Source organism: Camponotus floridanus, unplaced genomic scaffold (genome assembly GCF_003227725.1).
Source record: "Camponotus floridanus strain SB8 unplaced genomic scaffold, Cflo_v7.5 scaffold4, whole genome shotgun sequence".
Lineage (NCBI taxonomy): Eukaryota > Metazoa > Arthropoda > Insecta > Hymenoptera > Formicidae > Camponotus > Camponotus floridanus.
In genome coordinates, this window is record NW_020229547.1 from 594734 (window position 1) to 610882 (window position 16149).

At 31.2% G+C, this 16149-nt stretch overlaps 1 protein-coding gene across 2 annotated transcripts; it reads right to left on the bottom strand.

Annotated features, from left to right (window-relative positions):
• Window positions 1–1859: 1859 nt before the first annotated feature.
• LOC105257206 (LIRP) lies at window positions 1860–15042 on the bottom strand. Of its 2 annotated transcripts, none has more exons than XM_025411542.1 (3): window positions 15019–15042; window positions 4753–4969; window positions 1860–2439 (listed from the first exon to the last, which is right to left on the bottom strand). In XM_025411542.1, the coding sequence occupies exons 2-3, from the start codon at window positions 4967–4969 to the stop codon at window positions 2255–2257; spliced, it is 402 nt and encodes a 133-aa protein (XP_025267327.1). In that variant the 5' UTR covers window positions 15019–15042; the 3' UTR covers window positions 1860–2254. The 2 variants fall into 2 exon arrangements, with proteins under 2 accessions (XP_025267327.1, XP_011265971.1); XM_011267669.3 differs by lacking the exon at window positions 15019–15042 and adding an exon at window positions 10263–11187.
• Window positions 15043–16149: the final 1107 nt, after the last annotated feature.

The following is a 16149-nucleotide window of genomic DNA, read 5'->3' on the forward strand; positions in this document are numbered from 1 at the left end:
AAGAGTTATTTGGATCGCTCTGTAAAATGTCAATCGATCTTTCCCCATATTTCATGCGTATTACAAGCGTATTTCGTATTACATCGATGTACATAATCTATTCTTGATAGTTTTGCGCGAGCGTATTCTATCTCCGGTCCTTCCCTCGAAAATAAAATATATAATCATTGAAAATATATGTTCTATGAATAAAAATAATATCACCATATGCAATATAATCGTGGAATGTCCATTGAAATTCGTCACAGCCTCTGGCAGATTAAAAATAACGCAAGCTACAGTAAAATAATAAACACGACATCCGTTTATAATAATGATGCTTTTTGCGTTTTGTGTCATATAACGGATCTCGAGTTTGATATTAAAAAAAAAAGAAAAAGGAAATTATATTACGGTTATAAGAAACTAACGGCTATCAAGATATTTCTTCTGCGCTTCGTCGCCAGAAATCACCATGCGAATTGAAACTGTATCTCCCAATAATCGCAGCAAATTTTTTAACGTTTAGATCACGAGCAAGATATTTACCAACGATGTACGCGTACGTAGAATCGAAGTGTAACATGTACAAAAACTCTCGTTAATCAAAATGAGAAAGGCACAATTCGTATGTATAAATCAAAGAATTGTATTACATACATTATTCGTTGCTCGGCAAGAAAAAACATAAACTAAAAAAATACGGCCAATATCCAAGTCCAAGACTGATTTTCTTGAACAAGGCAAGTATGAAGTTGCGTGACATCGTTGACATTCTTCATTTTCATGTCACACAATGATCGTCAATAGGTATAAGACCGTCATAATTTATGAGAGGCAGATCATACACTATATATATATATATATATATATATATATATATATATATATATATATGATCTACTATAGATTCGTGATTGGTTTCTCTCTTTTTTCAATGTTGATTCTTTATTCCGATTTAACTTTCGTAGACTCATCCACAAAATGTAGTCTGACTGCTTCTTTTGACCATAAAAAGTATGATAAATGTCACATACAATTATAAGCTAAATCGTCATATAAATATTTAATTTGACTGCAATTTGATGTCTTTTCGAGAAATCGTTAATCTTTCCTTTTACACATTCTTGATTGTATATTATAGCTTATCTATAAATCCAGAGCTCTTGATTATTGAATATTGATTATTGAACACATTTATAACAAAAAGATTATATTTATGGAAACAAAATGAAATTTGTCATAATATCTGTGTGGTTCAATTTATTATACTATCAATTTATTAAATTATCAACAATTTAAGTAAAATAATTTTGATTAAAATGTTGTTTTGCACGTATAATGCTAATACATTGTCAGAAATTTCGAAAACTTTAATTATTTTATGATGATAGAAAAGACGGAGCAAGCGAAGGAAGAATTGTTCAAAAAATATTCGAAATATTTGTAAAATATTTGAGACTTAAGAAAATATCGAGACTTAAAAACGCATACTCCCTCCGTCTTTTATCAACCGTAGGTTGGCAGCAATCGGGAGTAAAAACCGAAAAAATCTTAAATCGGATTAAATAGATTTTATTTTTAAATTGTTTCATATTAATCAATATTTATATTAATTATTATTTTATAATAATTATCTATATAATAGATTAATTATTATTTTATAATAATTATCTATATAATAGATTAATTATTATTTTATAATAATTATCTATATAATAGATTATCACATTATTACAGTACATAAAAGAATTCTCACAAAAAAGTCATTTTCAATTTTAGAGAAATATAATAATATTTATTTAAATAATTAATTAATATTAAACAATTTTATGACGATTAATTTAAAGAACATATGATTTCTGATGTTTTTATATCTCATTTTTTTAAGACTACATTTCTTTCATTTTTTTAAGTTTTGCCTTTTCTTCGCTGCTTCTTCGTCTTTTGGAAAGGAATTGTGAAGAAAAGAATCCCGCACATGATCATACGTCAAGAGAGTCAGTTTCTTCGCAAAAAATTACGTAAATATATACATAATTATCACGTAATTATAGAATCAGTCTCCAGCATGAGCGATGATGCAACTAGTAAACTTTCCAAACGTGTATTGTACATATGTAATGTGTGTGTGTGTGTGTGTGTGTGTGTGTGTGTGTGTGTATGTGTGTATAGATATATGCACTTATGTCTGGGATTATTCGGTTGCATGGTGATCGAGCGGTAAAGCGGAGTTCGAAGGATTACTGATTTCCGGACAAGCGCTTAGGGACAATTAAGCGCAATAGCTGGACAGTTCGCTTATCGTGCACGCATTGAGACAGCATTCCTCGTGGATGCCTCGCGATTGTCTTCGATAGCGCCTGCCGGCGAACGGTCCATTCAACATCCCCCGTGCTCTTGCTCGGGGCAGGAACGGGGGAGAGTCGTAAGCAAACGGATAATCAGCCATCTCCATTTCTGAAAGAAAAGTGCAAACTTTTGTAGCAGTGTGTACAAATAATATAAAAAGCGTATCATTCTAACACATTCTCTATCTATATGCATCACCGATTTAATTGAATAATTTTTACGGGCATTTTATTATTGTTTATTCATTACATTCCGCTTCTTATTTTTTCTCATTTAAAAATCTAAGAAAGTTTTGAAATTTTCCAGAAAGCTCTTTCTTGTTACATACCATCTTCAAGATCATATCTTGCGTGTATACGTAATCAAAGTTAGTACCCTTAGCCGTAGTCGATATTCGCTTCTTCCCGGTTCGGAAAATACTCAAGATAGAATATTATTGTTTAAAAATATCAAAACTTTCTTAACAATAATATATTAAAAAAGATACACACATATATATAAATACAATTCATTATAATTTATAAAGATAAATTATTTTTAAATATTTTAAATGAATTATAAACATAATCAGCAAAAAATCAACTTTAATAAAGTTAAACATCTAATTTGATAGCAATGAAAATGTTTTAAATGACAATCGTGCTAGTTTTGATTGGCAAATTTTGTGTTAGAAAAAAGACAAGATATCTTTATATTTGCGTGTTATTTGCATCATAAAAGGCATATATATTATTTGAGGTAAATGACTAGAAAGTGCTTTCCATTGTCAATAAACGGTATATCTAGATTTCAGTGTCAGATTGTATGGATTTATTTGACCGATTAAGCCCAATGATAAATCGATTTATGTATGTATGAAAAAGATTCATGCAGATTTCTGATGTAAATTGTTATATTTTTTTCTATGAAAAATTGAATCAGCGGATAAAGATACTCCTATAATGCTTTTATTTTTTATTGGCATATTTAAAAGAGTGACGATTATAGAGAGTGCCTTTGTCGACTTGGATGATCCCACTCGGAAATACGTAATACGAGCTTACATGCATTATTCATCAGTGACAAAGTGGTGATTGGTTAATTGCAGGCACAGAGATTGATCATGTGCTTAATCGCCTTTCATATAATACTGTGCTTAAGGAGCTATTAAGAAATTGATGGCTTTAAAGCAAAAATTCTCTCATAATTGGAAGCAACCCAGAGTCTGTAACGTTCACTTTAAATGTGAAGTTGTATTTAAAGTGAACATTTTAAATTACTGACTGACCTCATTCTTATATTGAGCCATTCAATTAGAAGTCCAGAACAAATTAAACGTTATTTGTTACTTTCAAACGAGTCGTTTTATATATTTATGTAATTAATATTATAATTATTAAATATATATTTTAAATTGTGAAATATTATTTCATACACACACACACATGTATATATTTTTTCAAACATTTAAATATTTTGCGACATCCAGATTTGTATTTGATAATTTAGACGATAATTTATCTCGATAATTTCACTTTAGTTCCATTATAAAATATTCGTTGTATCATCGCGGGTGATATTAATCGAGAAAGAAGGAATGCGAACATTAATATTAATGATCCAATCGCTGCATTAAAAAGGTAAATTTTATAACTAATAGACTGCTGTTGCACGTGAAAAATATTCCTGTGTGTGTGAATATTATCTTTCAAACTCTTCCTACTAACTTTCTAAACATTATGATTATTACATATGCGCAAAATCGTTCTATCGAGAATTTTCGCAAATCATATAATACAATGGTTAAAATGAGATGGTCAATAATATTATAATAAGGCATTATTTTAGTAAACAGTTCATTTGGTCCGTGCGCGTTCCAGATAGCTTCATTTTTTAAACTCGTTTAGTCGAAGACTGCGTAATAACATCGATAAATAATCGCTGTCCAAAAAAATGCCTTATTATAAATATTTCATGTTCTTTAAAAAAACAACTATCTCATTTATGTGATTTTTAATAGATTACAGAATAGATTTATCAGTATATTATATTAATAAAAATATTTAAAAAATTTTTATAAAATATTTTATAAAATATTTATAATCTAAATGTCAATTAAAACAATATTTAACAATTATTTAAAATTTCTTCTATTTTATTGTATAAAACACACACGCATATGCGATTAAATTCTAACAATAAGAGATACATTAAATGATTCATAAATGAATCATGCTGGTTAAACTATCATCTTCAACTATAATTACAAATGTTAAAATCTGATAAAGAAAACATTGCATACATTTAGGAAACAAATATATTATTTAACATAGTTACAGAAATAGAAAATTTTACTCATTACCGATATATCTATCCTATTTGACGTTTGGATTCGTGTAAGAGAAAAATATATCTTTTGTATTGATTAGCTTTTATGCTTACCTTGATCTAGACTCTTTTTAAACATGGAATTGTACACGCCATCACAGACTATCTGTAGAGCATTAGAAAGCTTCTTGCCACAATATTTCTGGGGCACGCCCGCAGGTTTCTGGTTAAATTGGGGGTAGCCGTTCGCTTGTGCGTTTCTTGATTCCGACACAAGAAACGCGATGGCGATCATCAAGCTCACAAACACGTTCAAATGGTTCGTGGACATCTGAAAGTATCCGTTCTCATTTAATTACGCAAACGCATACACGAGGCTGGATTAAAAAACGAAAGGAGGGAATATATTATATATTTATATTTATCAGAGAAATATTTATTATATATTTTATATTTATATCAGAGGGAATAAGCTTTTTCGGAGATAGAAAGATAAATAAAAAATAGAAAAATAATTAGAGAATATAAAAGTGAGCATGTGTTAATTAAAAGTAGATTGAAATTGTGAACAGCGGTGTCATCACGCAGTCTTCGATCAAATAAATTAAAAAAATGAAATTATCTGAAACACGCGCGGACCAGACAAATTGTATATTAAAATAAAATCTCATATATATATATATATATATATATATATATATATATTTATTTAATGTTTATTCTTTATATATTCGACATACATCAGCATAGAAATATTTATATATTTTTCTAACTGTCCATTTAAGTGACACGGTGCCACTTAAGCGTAGAAATGGATGCCGCTCATCGTCCAAGAAACCTCAATAACCAATGTTGCCTCTGTTTACGTATCGGGTTTAATTAAATGCGGGTATAATGTCGCGGCATTCCAACGATCGCGTAGGGTGTGCCTCTATTTTTAGATATCTCTCACTTAAATATAAATCTCACGATGCAAGAAAGAGAGAGATAGATCGCGTATTTTCGTTCACGCGTGTCACGCAATCGTCGCGACGGGAATCGCCTCCGACAAAACAAGAAAAAAGAGAAGACGCTTCTCTGTATGTTTATCCATGAGCGACCTTTGTTCACACGTTAGCGCCAGTATTATGTTATTCCGCAATCAAATGGAGATTGATACGTGGAGATCTTGTTATTTTAAGGTATTGCACGTGCAATGTTCATTTTATGTCTATCGATAATTTTGAAGGCATTCAATATATTTTATCGAAGGAGTGCGTTTTTGACTACATTTGTGAAAACAATAAAAACAACTATCTCGGACAAACAGATAATTATATGCAGATTGTATTTTAAAGAAATAAAAAAGTTTTATACAATGCACAGGCATCTATATAAAAATATATATAAATATGATTCTAATAATTCAAAATCATATTCTCATATATTTCAGTTAGGATTAACGATATTTGTGTCACGATTTTTCAAGGATATGATCTTCCAATAATGACCGTGTCCAATAATCACCGTGTATTGTCCATAGTTTGTACGAAAATACATGTGTGCATGTATTTCCGTTAAATTTAAAAATAAAAAGTCTTGTTTTTAGTAAAGATATCGAGAAAGATCAATAATTGAGCTTTAAAAATTAAAAATCTATTAAAATCTTTGGAATTAATGAACGAATAATTTTATATAATTAAAGTTTAATTTTATATATTAAAGTCTTTGGAATTAATGAACGAATAATTTTATATAAATATATTTTATACAAATATACAAAATTTCGAAGCTTGTTTTGTAAAAAGCAAAATTTCACTTTCAATAGCTTATAACAACGATAACTATCTCAGTGTCTCAATATTTTCATTATATCAATAAAGATCGACTCTAAATATGCTTTCGATATAATATCGATTTGTATATCAGTATTCTTTTTAATTTTGACTACATCGTTTTAGGCTTCAATTTATATAAATGCATTTTTATTTTGATGTTTCAAGGTTGATGAAGGAATTTATTCACGATCGATTCGCAAATACCATATCATTAGACATGTCAGAGTCATTACCGCAGTAGACACATTGGCTTGCCCCTTTCAACACGCGTAACGCGAATATAGGGCAAACCACTTCTATTTCCGGCGCATCATAGCGATAGAAATTAGCGTTCAACTAAGCTATAACTGAAAGAAATGACGCATGTTGATGTCGAATTATCTAACATTATTTATCTTTTCCTCGCGATTAGTAGTGCTGAAAACACGCGTACATTTGCAATCCGTAAGAAGCATTATTGCGCCGATGGCTCAAACTTTAATTATATTCACGATTTATTATAAAACTTTAAATATATATGCTGAAATTAAATTCCAAACTAAATCAACATTCTGTCTTTAAAGTTGATGAGGCAATTTCTAAACGTTATTTGTAATATCTACTTTAAGATTTCTTTTTCATACCTTAAGAGATTATAAAGATTTTGCACTCTGATCCGGAAATCTTTCTTAAATATCCAGAACGGTAATCCAACTATAATTTTTCTTTGTCTGAAAGAAACTGCGTGATTGTCGGTGAGTCTTTCTCGTCAATCTGAAAAAGTTCGTACATCTTTCAAAACATGAACCCGGATAAAGGAAATAATTGTGTTTAAATCTTGCGAACGCGGGTAACGAGATTCGTGGTATTTTGTTATGATAAGTATGATCGCACGTTATCTATACGCCGTGAGAGCAAAACAAATAAAAATATATCGATCTAATTTATCGGCGAAAATTAGTTCGTACGTGGTACGATATAATTCATTATTCTAAATTTATTTTCGTAATCTATTAATGCAGTAATCCATTTACGTAAGGTATTTCTAAGAGAGAAGACTAGCTAACAATAAGTTTAAGACTAATTTTTTTGCAAGAGTGAATGAAAAGTGAAATGAAGAGATCGGAAAATGAATTGTTTTTGAAACACAAATTTAAGATATTATATTAATGCATTTTTTCTCATGCACTTGTTTCGCTTTAATATTACAATTTTGTCAATTTAGACCGACTAAGAATTTATTGATTTCTTTGAATTCGCATAATTTTGCGCATGAAATAAGATATTAGGTTGTATCGCTGCTTCAAATTCTCTTAAATAAAATGAGATTAAACAACAATTATACGTGTCGATAATAACGTGTGTGTCGTTCATTGGCTTCTCGTCTGGCGCCTTCGATGATTGTAAACAGAGTACCGAACTACATAGATCCTCCCGGCAATCTCAAGAAGAGACGCATTTTACGATAGCGAAAAGTCCCGTAAATTGAAAAGAGGACTCGTTTATCTTGATCGCTTTCCCTTTCCTTCCTCAACCCCGGGGCTATTCTCTCTTGATCTTTTTTCCTCTCTCTCGTTTACTGTCTCTCGAAAGACTGACGCATTTCTATTCTTGTCTTCGTCTTTTCTCTTAATATTTTCTTATTATTCTCTTTTCTCTTAGTATCTGCGAAGTACTGCCGGCAGACACCACGAATAATAATGCATAAACACGTGAATATAACACTCGGAAAGATACTAAGCGAACTTATACGCACTTATGAGAAAATGCACTGATGTTCGATCGAGTGCGAACCGGCCAGGGGTGATCGACTTTTCCGATCAAAGCGCGAAAGCATACAAGGGAAATCTTTCCGTATTCTCGCAATTATACAGGTGTGAAAGAAAATAATTGAAAAATCCCAAATCTCTAAATTGCTTCGATTGCATATGGATTCACGTTGTTTTGCTATCAAATTGCGCGATTTCTTGATTTTACGAAAGTCTAATTAAAAATAAATTACATATCTCATTATGTGGCAATAAATGCAACTTTTAACATATATATTCATTATCTTTAATCTTTTTATCGTGTATATAACTCTCTATATAAATTCAAATAATGATGTTTTGTAAATAAATTAATGAATACATAAGTGTATAATATAAACTGATTAATGATTGCGATCATTATTGTTGTTCATTGTAACATTATTTTATATTTCAAGAATTATATTTTATTTCTTAAATAGAAAAGTTTTTAGAGAGGGAAAATTATGCTAGATCAATGGAGACTCCGTTGCATAAGTCATGAACAATAAAGTGTTTTAATTTAGTTGTTGGAGTTAATTTAGTTGTTCGTCTATAATATATATGATTCTTTGAAAATCTAATGAATTGTATATATTACACACACATGTCAAAGAAATCTATCCAGCGTGATCGAGCACAATAGCAATTGTCAAGTATCGATTAATATATGTAAATTTTTCAAAAATAAATTTTTGAAAAAGATTAATATTTAATAATCAATTCCATAGTTTGATGCCATCAAAAATAAATTGCCTTGAAATCGGAATAGTGTTTCGATGTTGTTAAATGTAATTCATAATTAATTAAAACACATTTCCGTTATACGGAATTCCATACTGTAATTTTATGCAGAACATAACAATGAGAGTACGCATTTATACTTGTTATGCGTTAAATTGTGCGTGAAGTGCAAGTAACGGAAATAAATTTTTTCGCATATTTCTTATGCATATCTCAGCAATTGCGAAGAAAGATTAGCCACATTAGAAGATTGACGATTAAATATCAAAGTTATGAAGATTAATTTAATTTTAATGATGTGATAAATGCATTTAATTTTTCCATAATCGACGCTGTGCAATTTGGACTGACACATAATTTGAAAAAATGAGCTGAACCAATGAGGCTCTTTTAAGAGGCAGATGCACTCTCTAATAATACAATTGTACGGTACACGAGTACCGAGCATGCTACGCTCATATATGTCAATTTGAAGAGGTCTCGTATTGTATTTAAAACAGCTAATGCATTGCTAAAATTAGTGGTAACCGTTTGTTCTAGAATAATTTGAAATCCGTATAATTTGCTATTTCTTGCAACAATTTAAAGTAATTTTAATGTATTTTTTGAAAGATAACATATATATATATATATATATATATATATATATATATATATAAAGCCAAAATGTCTTATATCCAGCTTTATATTATCAAATTAGCTGAATGAGTACAAAGTTGACTTGTTTTTAATAATTGTTAAACCGATATATCAAAAAAGTAAAATTAAAAATACTGTATAATTAATGCGATAAATTTAACTTAAACAGATATTGAAAATTTACAGTTATATATATATATATATATATATATATATATATATATATATATAATCAAAATAATAGTTCTATATATTATATTTAAATATAAAATCTTTTTAAATATAAATATCTTATTAAATATTTAATAATATATTTTAACGAAGCATTGTATTTTTTGTTATATCTGTTGTAAGATGTGAACTGTATCAGATATATCAATCCTTCCATAATAGTCAAATTTAATTGTGAAAAAAATGTGTTTTTCGTTTTTTTTTTTCGACGTTAAGAACCATAATAATTAAATAAATCGAGCAGAAAGAAAGAGAGAGAAAGAGAGAACAAAATGAATACGCGTATCGAGTGGATCTATCTTCAGCTTTCAGAAAGAGTATTCTCTTTCTCGGATATTATAATTTTAGTTTTCACGCAGCAGAGAGCACACCTTTCCGATAAGAATGACATTAAAGGCAAAAAAGAGACAGGATGCGAGAGACTTACTGAGTACGGTGAGGTAAAACACGGATCACAAGACGATTTCTCTATCACACGAGGTAGTATCACAGTCTGGCACTTTTTCTCGGACGATACCGAACGGTATCGTGGACGTAGTAGATAAGAAGTAATCACGATGACGATTACGATGATAGTGTGGTTGGTTTCTCTCATGGAGAAATGATCATGAAATATTCCGTAGACGATAACGGGTCACCGTTTCGAGACAATGCTGGCTTCTCGGCAAAATCAACCCTTTCCACTGTCTGGGATGCATTGATGCCCATCCACGAGCACTTCGCACGAGTCTTCTTTTTCTCCTCGTTTTTCTCTACTTCCTGCTCCGAAAGTAATTACAATCGATCGGTCGATAGCAGGAGACCCGTCCGTAATTGTTCCGGCTGAAACGTCGTGCGACTCTTGTGTGCGATCTGGATACCTTGATTCTCTCCAGGTTCACATCGATTTCGCAGTTTTGTCAGCTGAAGATGACACGATGTACAATAGTTAATATTCTTAGCTCAGTATTTAGGTCTCGTGAGTCACAGCCTTCTTCCCTCTCGGGATTTTTTCATCGACGAAATATCTCCAATGCAGTTGCACGTTTTTTATTTTTAATGAGATCCTCAGATATATTTTGTTCTATCCTGATTTGACCTTCCGTTAATGATCTTGTTATGCCTCGAACAAAAGGATCGTTATGCCTCTTTATAAGTCTGATAGAATCGACAGGTGATGATGCAGGCACGGATCCGATGCTTCTCTTCGAGAAGATCGACGAGGCACGTCTCGACCGCTCGGTCGCCGACGAGCGTCTCAAGCTCTTCCGAGTGAGAATGTGCGATCACGTTTCTGACAATGCCAGCCTGATTGACCGCAATTGTCACGAAGACCTGTCCCCGGAGAGAGGTTCGGTTCTCCGTCTCGGTAGAAGGTTGCTGGTGAACTAGTGGCTCGTGTCATCCCTCTCTTTCTCTCTCTCTCTCTCTCTCTCTCTCTCTCTCTTTCTCTCTCTCTCTCTTCTCCCGTGTTTGCTGTCCTTTAAGTGTGGTCGGGGGATAGCAAGAAAGAAAGTAAAGAGATTGAGGAGGGAGAGTGCCGAGTGAAAAAAACAATTAGTCTCAAGGAAAACGACGTATTTTATTTCTGTCAAAGATCGAATGCAAATCGTCCTACATCATTTAATCATTAATTGGGTGACGTGAGTACTTAAAAAACGGCACTGTGCGTAATCAGCTTGATAGAATTATTTAAAAAGTACAATTAATATTAATATTTTTCCTTTAACAAAATATATAAACAAATATTTTCCTTTAAAAAAATAAACAAGAAAGCATACATAATATGTAAATATTGCAGCAGAAAAAAGTTCCATATATAAAAAAATCTCATATCTTGTTAATTCGTAAAAACAAGCAAGTATCAAGCTGCTTACTATCGTAAAAAGAATAATTGCAAATCTTATTACACACGCGCGAATTCACTTTAAAATCAAGCTGAATTATTTTTTACTATCATTTATGTCTAAGAAGTAGAACATAAATATTCGTGATATAATTATGATGTACAGTTTAATTTTAATATTTATTATTATATTATTATATTTATTTTTTACGATTTGTAAATTTAATAAAAAAATAAGCGATTTATCGGATTGCATATATATCTTTAACCCGTCAAAAATGTTGCAATCATTCACAAGATTGCAATTTAATGAGTGATTTTTATTTAGCGAATCAATTAATCGATAGAAATTCAGATGAATGTATTTCATCAAGCAAAATTATTTTGCAATTAATCTGTGCCATTTTCGCAGCAAAATCCGGAAACTGTGATCGCGAAATTGATGAAGAAATAAAAGATGTATTCGCGACTAGGGAAAAATTTCCACGTTGGACGATGATTATGATAAGAGACTCTAGTGTGACTGCACTCTCTATTGATACAAATTAATTTCTCTTGTTTTTCCATCTTTCTATCTTCCTCCTTGTCAGATCACTCTCTTTTTCTTTCTCTCCCGGGTGATCGGGAAGGTTCGGGAGGTTGTAACGTCTGCGAATAATCGCCTTCAAATTACATGCATGACCTTTATCGAGAGGGGTCATGTACACAAGAGGTAAGGAGACAGAGAAAGCCGCCGGCCGGCCGGTTGGAGTTTCTCATTCTTTTTGTCCCGCATTCTTCCAGCCCCCGCAGACGGTCAATTGCGTCTGGACAGTTGTCTGCGAACACGTGCCATAGTCAGATCGTACGGATGTACTCTCACAATGCACTTTCCTCGGTACAATCGTCACCGTTTGTTGCACGGTGGACAGAAAAAGACGCGCCTTTTTCACATATTCTATTAAATTACGAAACATTCAATGTATAAATAATAACTATCTCTTTTGGACTACAAAACGTTTAACTACAAAAAATAGTATCTTACACGATGATTTATAACAATAGAGACTTTGATGAATGAGTTTAAAAGCTATTTTAAAAGAGATTTTTCTCTAAGCGCACGCGAAATCTTTCGATATTCTTAACGATTGTACTTCTTAAGACTTTACTCTCTGATAATGATCTGCAAGTGCTAGCTAACTGTCCTCTCCTTAAACGATCACAAGTCCTGCAATTGAGTCAACGGAATAACGCTATACACGGCAATTGTCTTCGTAAGCAGAAAGTACTGCTGTCCTACTTCCATCGGCCAGCCCTAATGGGACCTATTACTAAGCACGTGATCAGAAACCAACGATTTTCTGCGCAGAAGTAAAAATCTCACGAGTCTCGAAAATATCCCGATCTCTAATACTCGACAAACTTGTATTCTTACGATAATACAATAATTTGCAAACATTACATAATGATAGATCGTAGCGATTCTAATTTATACTTTCAATTTCATGAAATGTACCAAATATAATACTTGTATGTAATTCAATAATAATAAATACAAGCAATTAATAAAATATAATGCAAGTTTAATATAATATTCTATCAAAAATTTAAAATATTTTCAACAGAATTATAATTAAGTCTATTTAATGCATAGTGTGAAATAGTTAAGAGAAGTTTATTAGATCGAGCGTGTTTATGATCGAGAAAGCCGAAAATCCTTTTAGAGCTATTTTCTAAGAAATAAAGTTAGATGTATAAAAAGGTGATTTTGTGATAAGTTAATCGTAAGGCATTGCAGTAATACGAAGAATCTTCAGGTATATCGCGGTTCGCGTGACGTTACTCATTCGCTACCCCGCGATTTATCCAGTCAAGCTTTTTTCATAACGCAGTGGAGTGCACAAACTTTTTTTCCTCTCACATATCTAACACAACCTTAAATTATTTTATTCAATATATAATAATTTTTTTAAAAAAGAATTGTTATATGAAAATTACGTGTAGTGACGCACATGATGACTATCAGAAATATGTATATATTTTATTTTAATTTTATTGTTCATTTTTTTTATTTTCTAAATTTATTTTTAGAAGGATCTTTATTAATAGTATCTTTTTAAATTATAAGAGATACATATATAATATATCTCGAAGAATATTTAAAAAAAAACATTCTCTTTTCTTACACTTTCGCACGATGAGTTTAAAATTAAAATAAATTCATTTATCATTCTATGCTGAAATGAAGATGTGAATAAGTAATCTTTGTTCATGACTGCTACTCGCCTTTGTTTTATTGTCATTTTTATTACTTTACTTTTTGTCGTATTTGCTCCAAAATCACGTTATATAAACTTGTGTTTATAACAATAGACTAGGAATTTCCTCGAAATATGTGACATTAAGGAAACTTTTACGCACACGCTCGATTAATTGCGATTACGACAAAGACTAAAGAAAAAATACCGAGACACCTTATATGACGCGGTCAACGATCGTGATCGATAAAGGTTAGTGTAGCTTTCACTCGTGACATTAGCATCGTACATAGTTTGCTTTGCTCTAATATTTGTTTGTAAGAAATCGCATGGTGTGTTGCACAATGTTTATTGCCTGAACGAGCAGCCTGCATCATAAATATCGGAAGAAGTTTGCAAGATTCACTACATACAGAGATGATGAGAGTTTTATCCGTATAAAAAAAATTATGACATCAGAATATAAATATTAAATGCGTTATGAAATAAAAGTTATCTATAAAAGAACAATGACGTTAGTAAATAAATGTGTCGAATAAAATTCATTTTTATTAATAATGACGGTATTGGTGTAACTAGTAACTTTGAAATCTTTAATTATCTTCGCGAGGACGGCATCGAATCTTATTCTCACTCATTACATTTAATATTATATTAAATTATAAATGTAATATTTGTAATATTTAAATTTAACCCTCTAATATATTTAAATATTAAATGATAGAAATGTAATATAAATCCTCCTAAATATATGCCTTATATGCATATATGTGAATTGATGATTTAAGATAAGACAGTGATCTAACAATAAGTCACATGTGTATAAAAACTAATTTAATTATATGTCGTCAAATTTTAATATTGCAAAAATTATATTGTCATAATGTGACAAGATGAGTATTTAAAATGTAACATATAAACATTAAATAAAGATTAATGTTGTTCCTTGTTTAAGAATAAGATCAATCTCAAAATAAATTACTCAAACCATGATTTTAATCGCGCATAATTGCCGTTTGATATACACTTAGAAATCGACGTATGCGTTTCACGACAAAGTATTAAATTCGTTCCTTTCTGTGCGGGATAAAAGGTGGCGAAAGATCGGCGATCGTACTTACTGTGCGCGCGTGCCAACGGTTGTTACTCGATGATACGTGTGCGTTTTGTGGTAGCCGAAAAGATGATCGCCTCCCTTATAAACACTCAGCTCACCAGTAGTAATATTGAACAACGGAGACGTGTTCATTAAGCACCAGCTTACTTGTCAACTTCCCTTAATCGCGCGGCACGCGGCTAATGCCGCTTGCATACGGAAGGCCGTGCGGTCAACCGTGAACTGCCTCCTACAACCCTTATTTTACACCCTCGCGTCGGCCGATTTCGGTCCACGAGATTCCAGAAAGGGTCGCCGTCACTTATGTTCCACGAAATCGCGCGGTGACGTTTAATTAGGCGATGCGTTGTATGTTTTTCTGTCGCTATATTTTATTTTATTTATTTAACTATTAATAAATTTTAGTACTCCTGACATAAAACTTATTAGTTATAGCGTATATACATATACATATGATTTTATATCTAAACTCATAAATCTAACGAAAGATGTTATGGAAAATATTTATAGGGATATACATATATACATATATGTGTTTTTCTGCATTTAACACATTATATATTGCATTTATTTGTTCTTCTGTTTTTTTACCTATTTTAAAATATTGTTCGAGATACTTTTACATATACTACGAATTCTATCTTATATGTGGAATAATTATATATTTCTTTCATTTTTAAGATACTTAATAATTAGTCAGTATTTAGAATAATATTTAGATAATTAATAATTAAGCAATACTTAATAATATTTAATAATACTTAGATACTTAATAATTAATTTCTGGAATACAATATTGACACAATTACTTAATAATGTACAGTGCCAATGATATCGATTGACATCTTTATAAGACGCCTGTTATTAAAGTGTCTCTTAAATCTCTGTTGTCTGATGACGGGGAAGAAGATACACTTTGTCTTAAATATTAAATTAGATATTAAAAATAAGATATTTTTCATCAAATCATTAGATCGGAAACTTTTCGATCCCCTCAAAATAACGTTCGTCCAAAATAGAAATTTTTAGTGGAATATTGGCGTCGCTTTTACAGACACTCGGGCTGAGCCGGTGTGACTTACCAAGGACATTGTTTTTGATTAGAACAGGATCCCGTGAGCTATAATAGGTCAAC

Coding starts and splice junctions, on each gene's coding strand:
- LOC105257206 (XM_011267669.3), bottom strand. CDS start 10,430: ATGAGAGAAACCAACCACACTATCATCGTAATCGTCATCGTGATTACT. Junction 4,970..10,262: donor GTTTTACCTCACCGTACTCA/GTAAGTCTCTCG, acceptor GGATACTTTCAG/ATGTCCACGAACCATTTGAA. Junction 2,440..4,752: donor TAAAAAGAGTCTAGATCAAG/GTAAGCATAAAA, acceptor CTTTTCTTTCAG/AAATGGAGATGGCTGATTAT.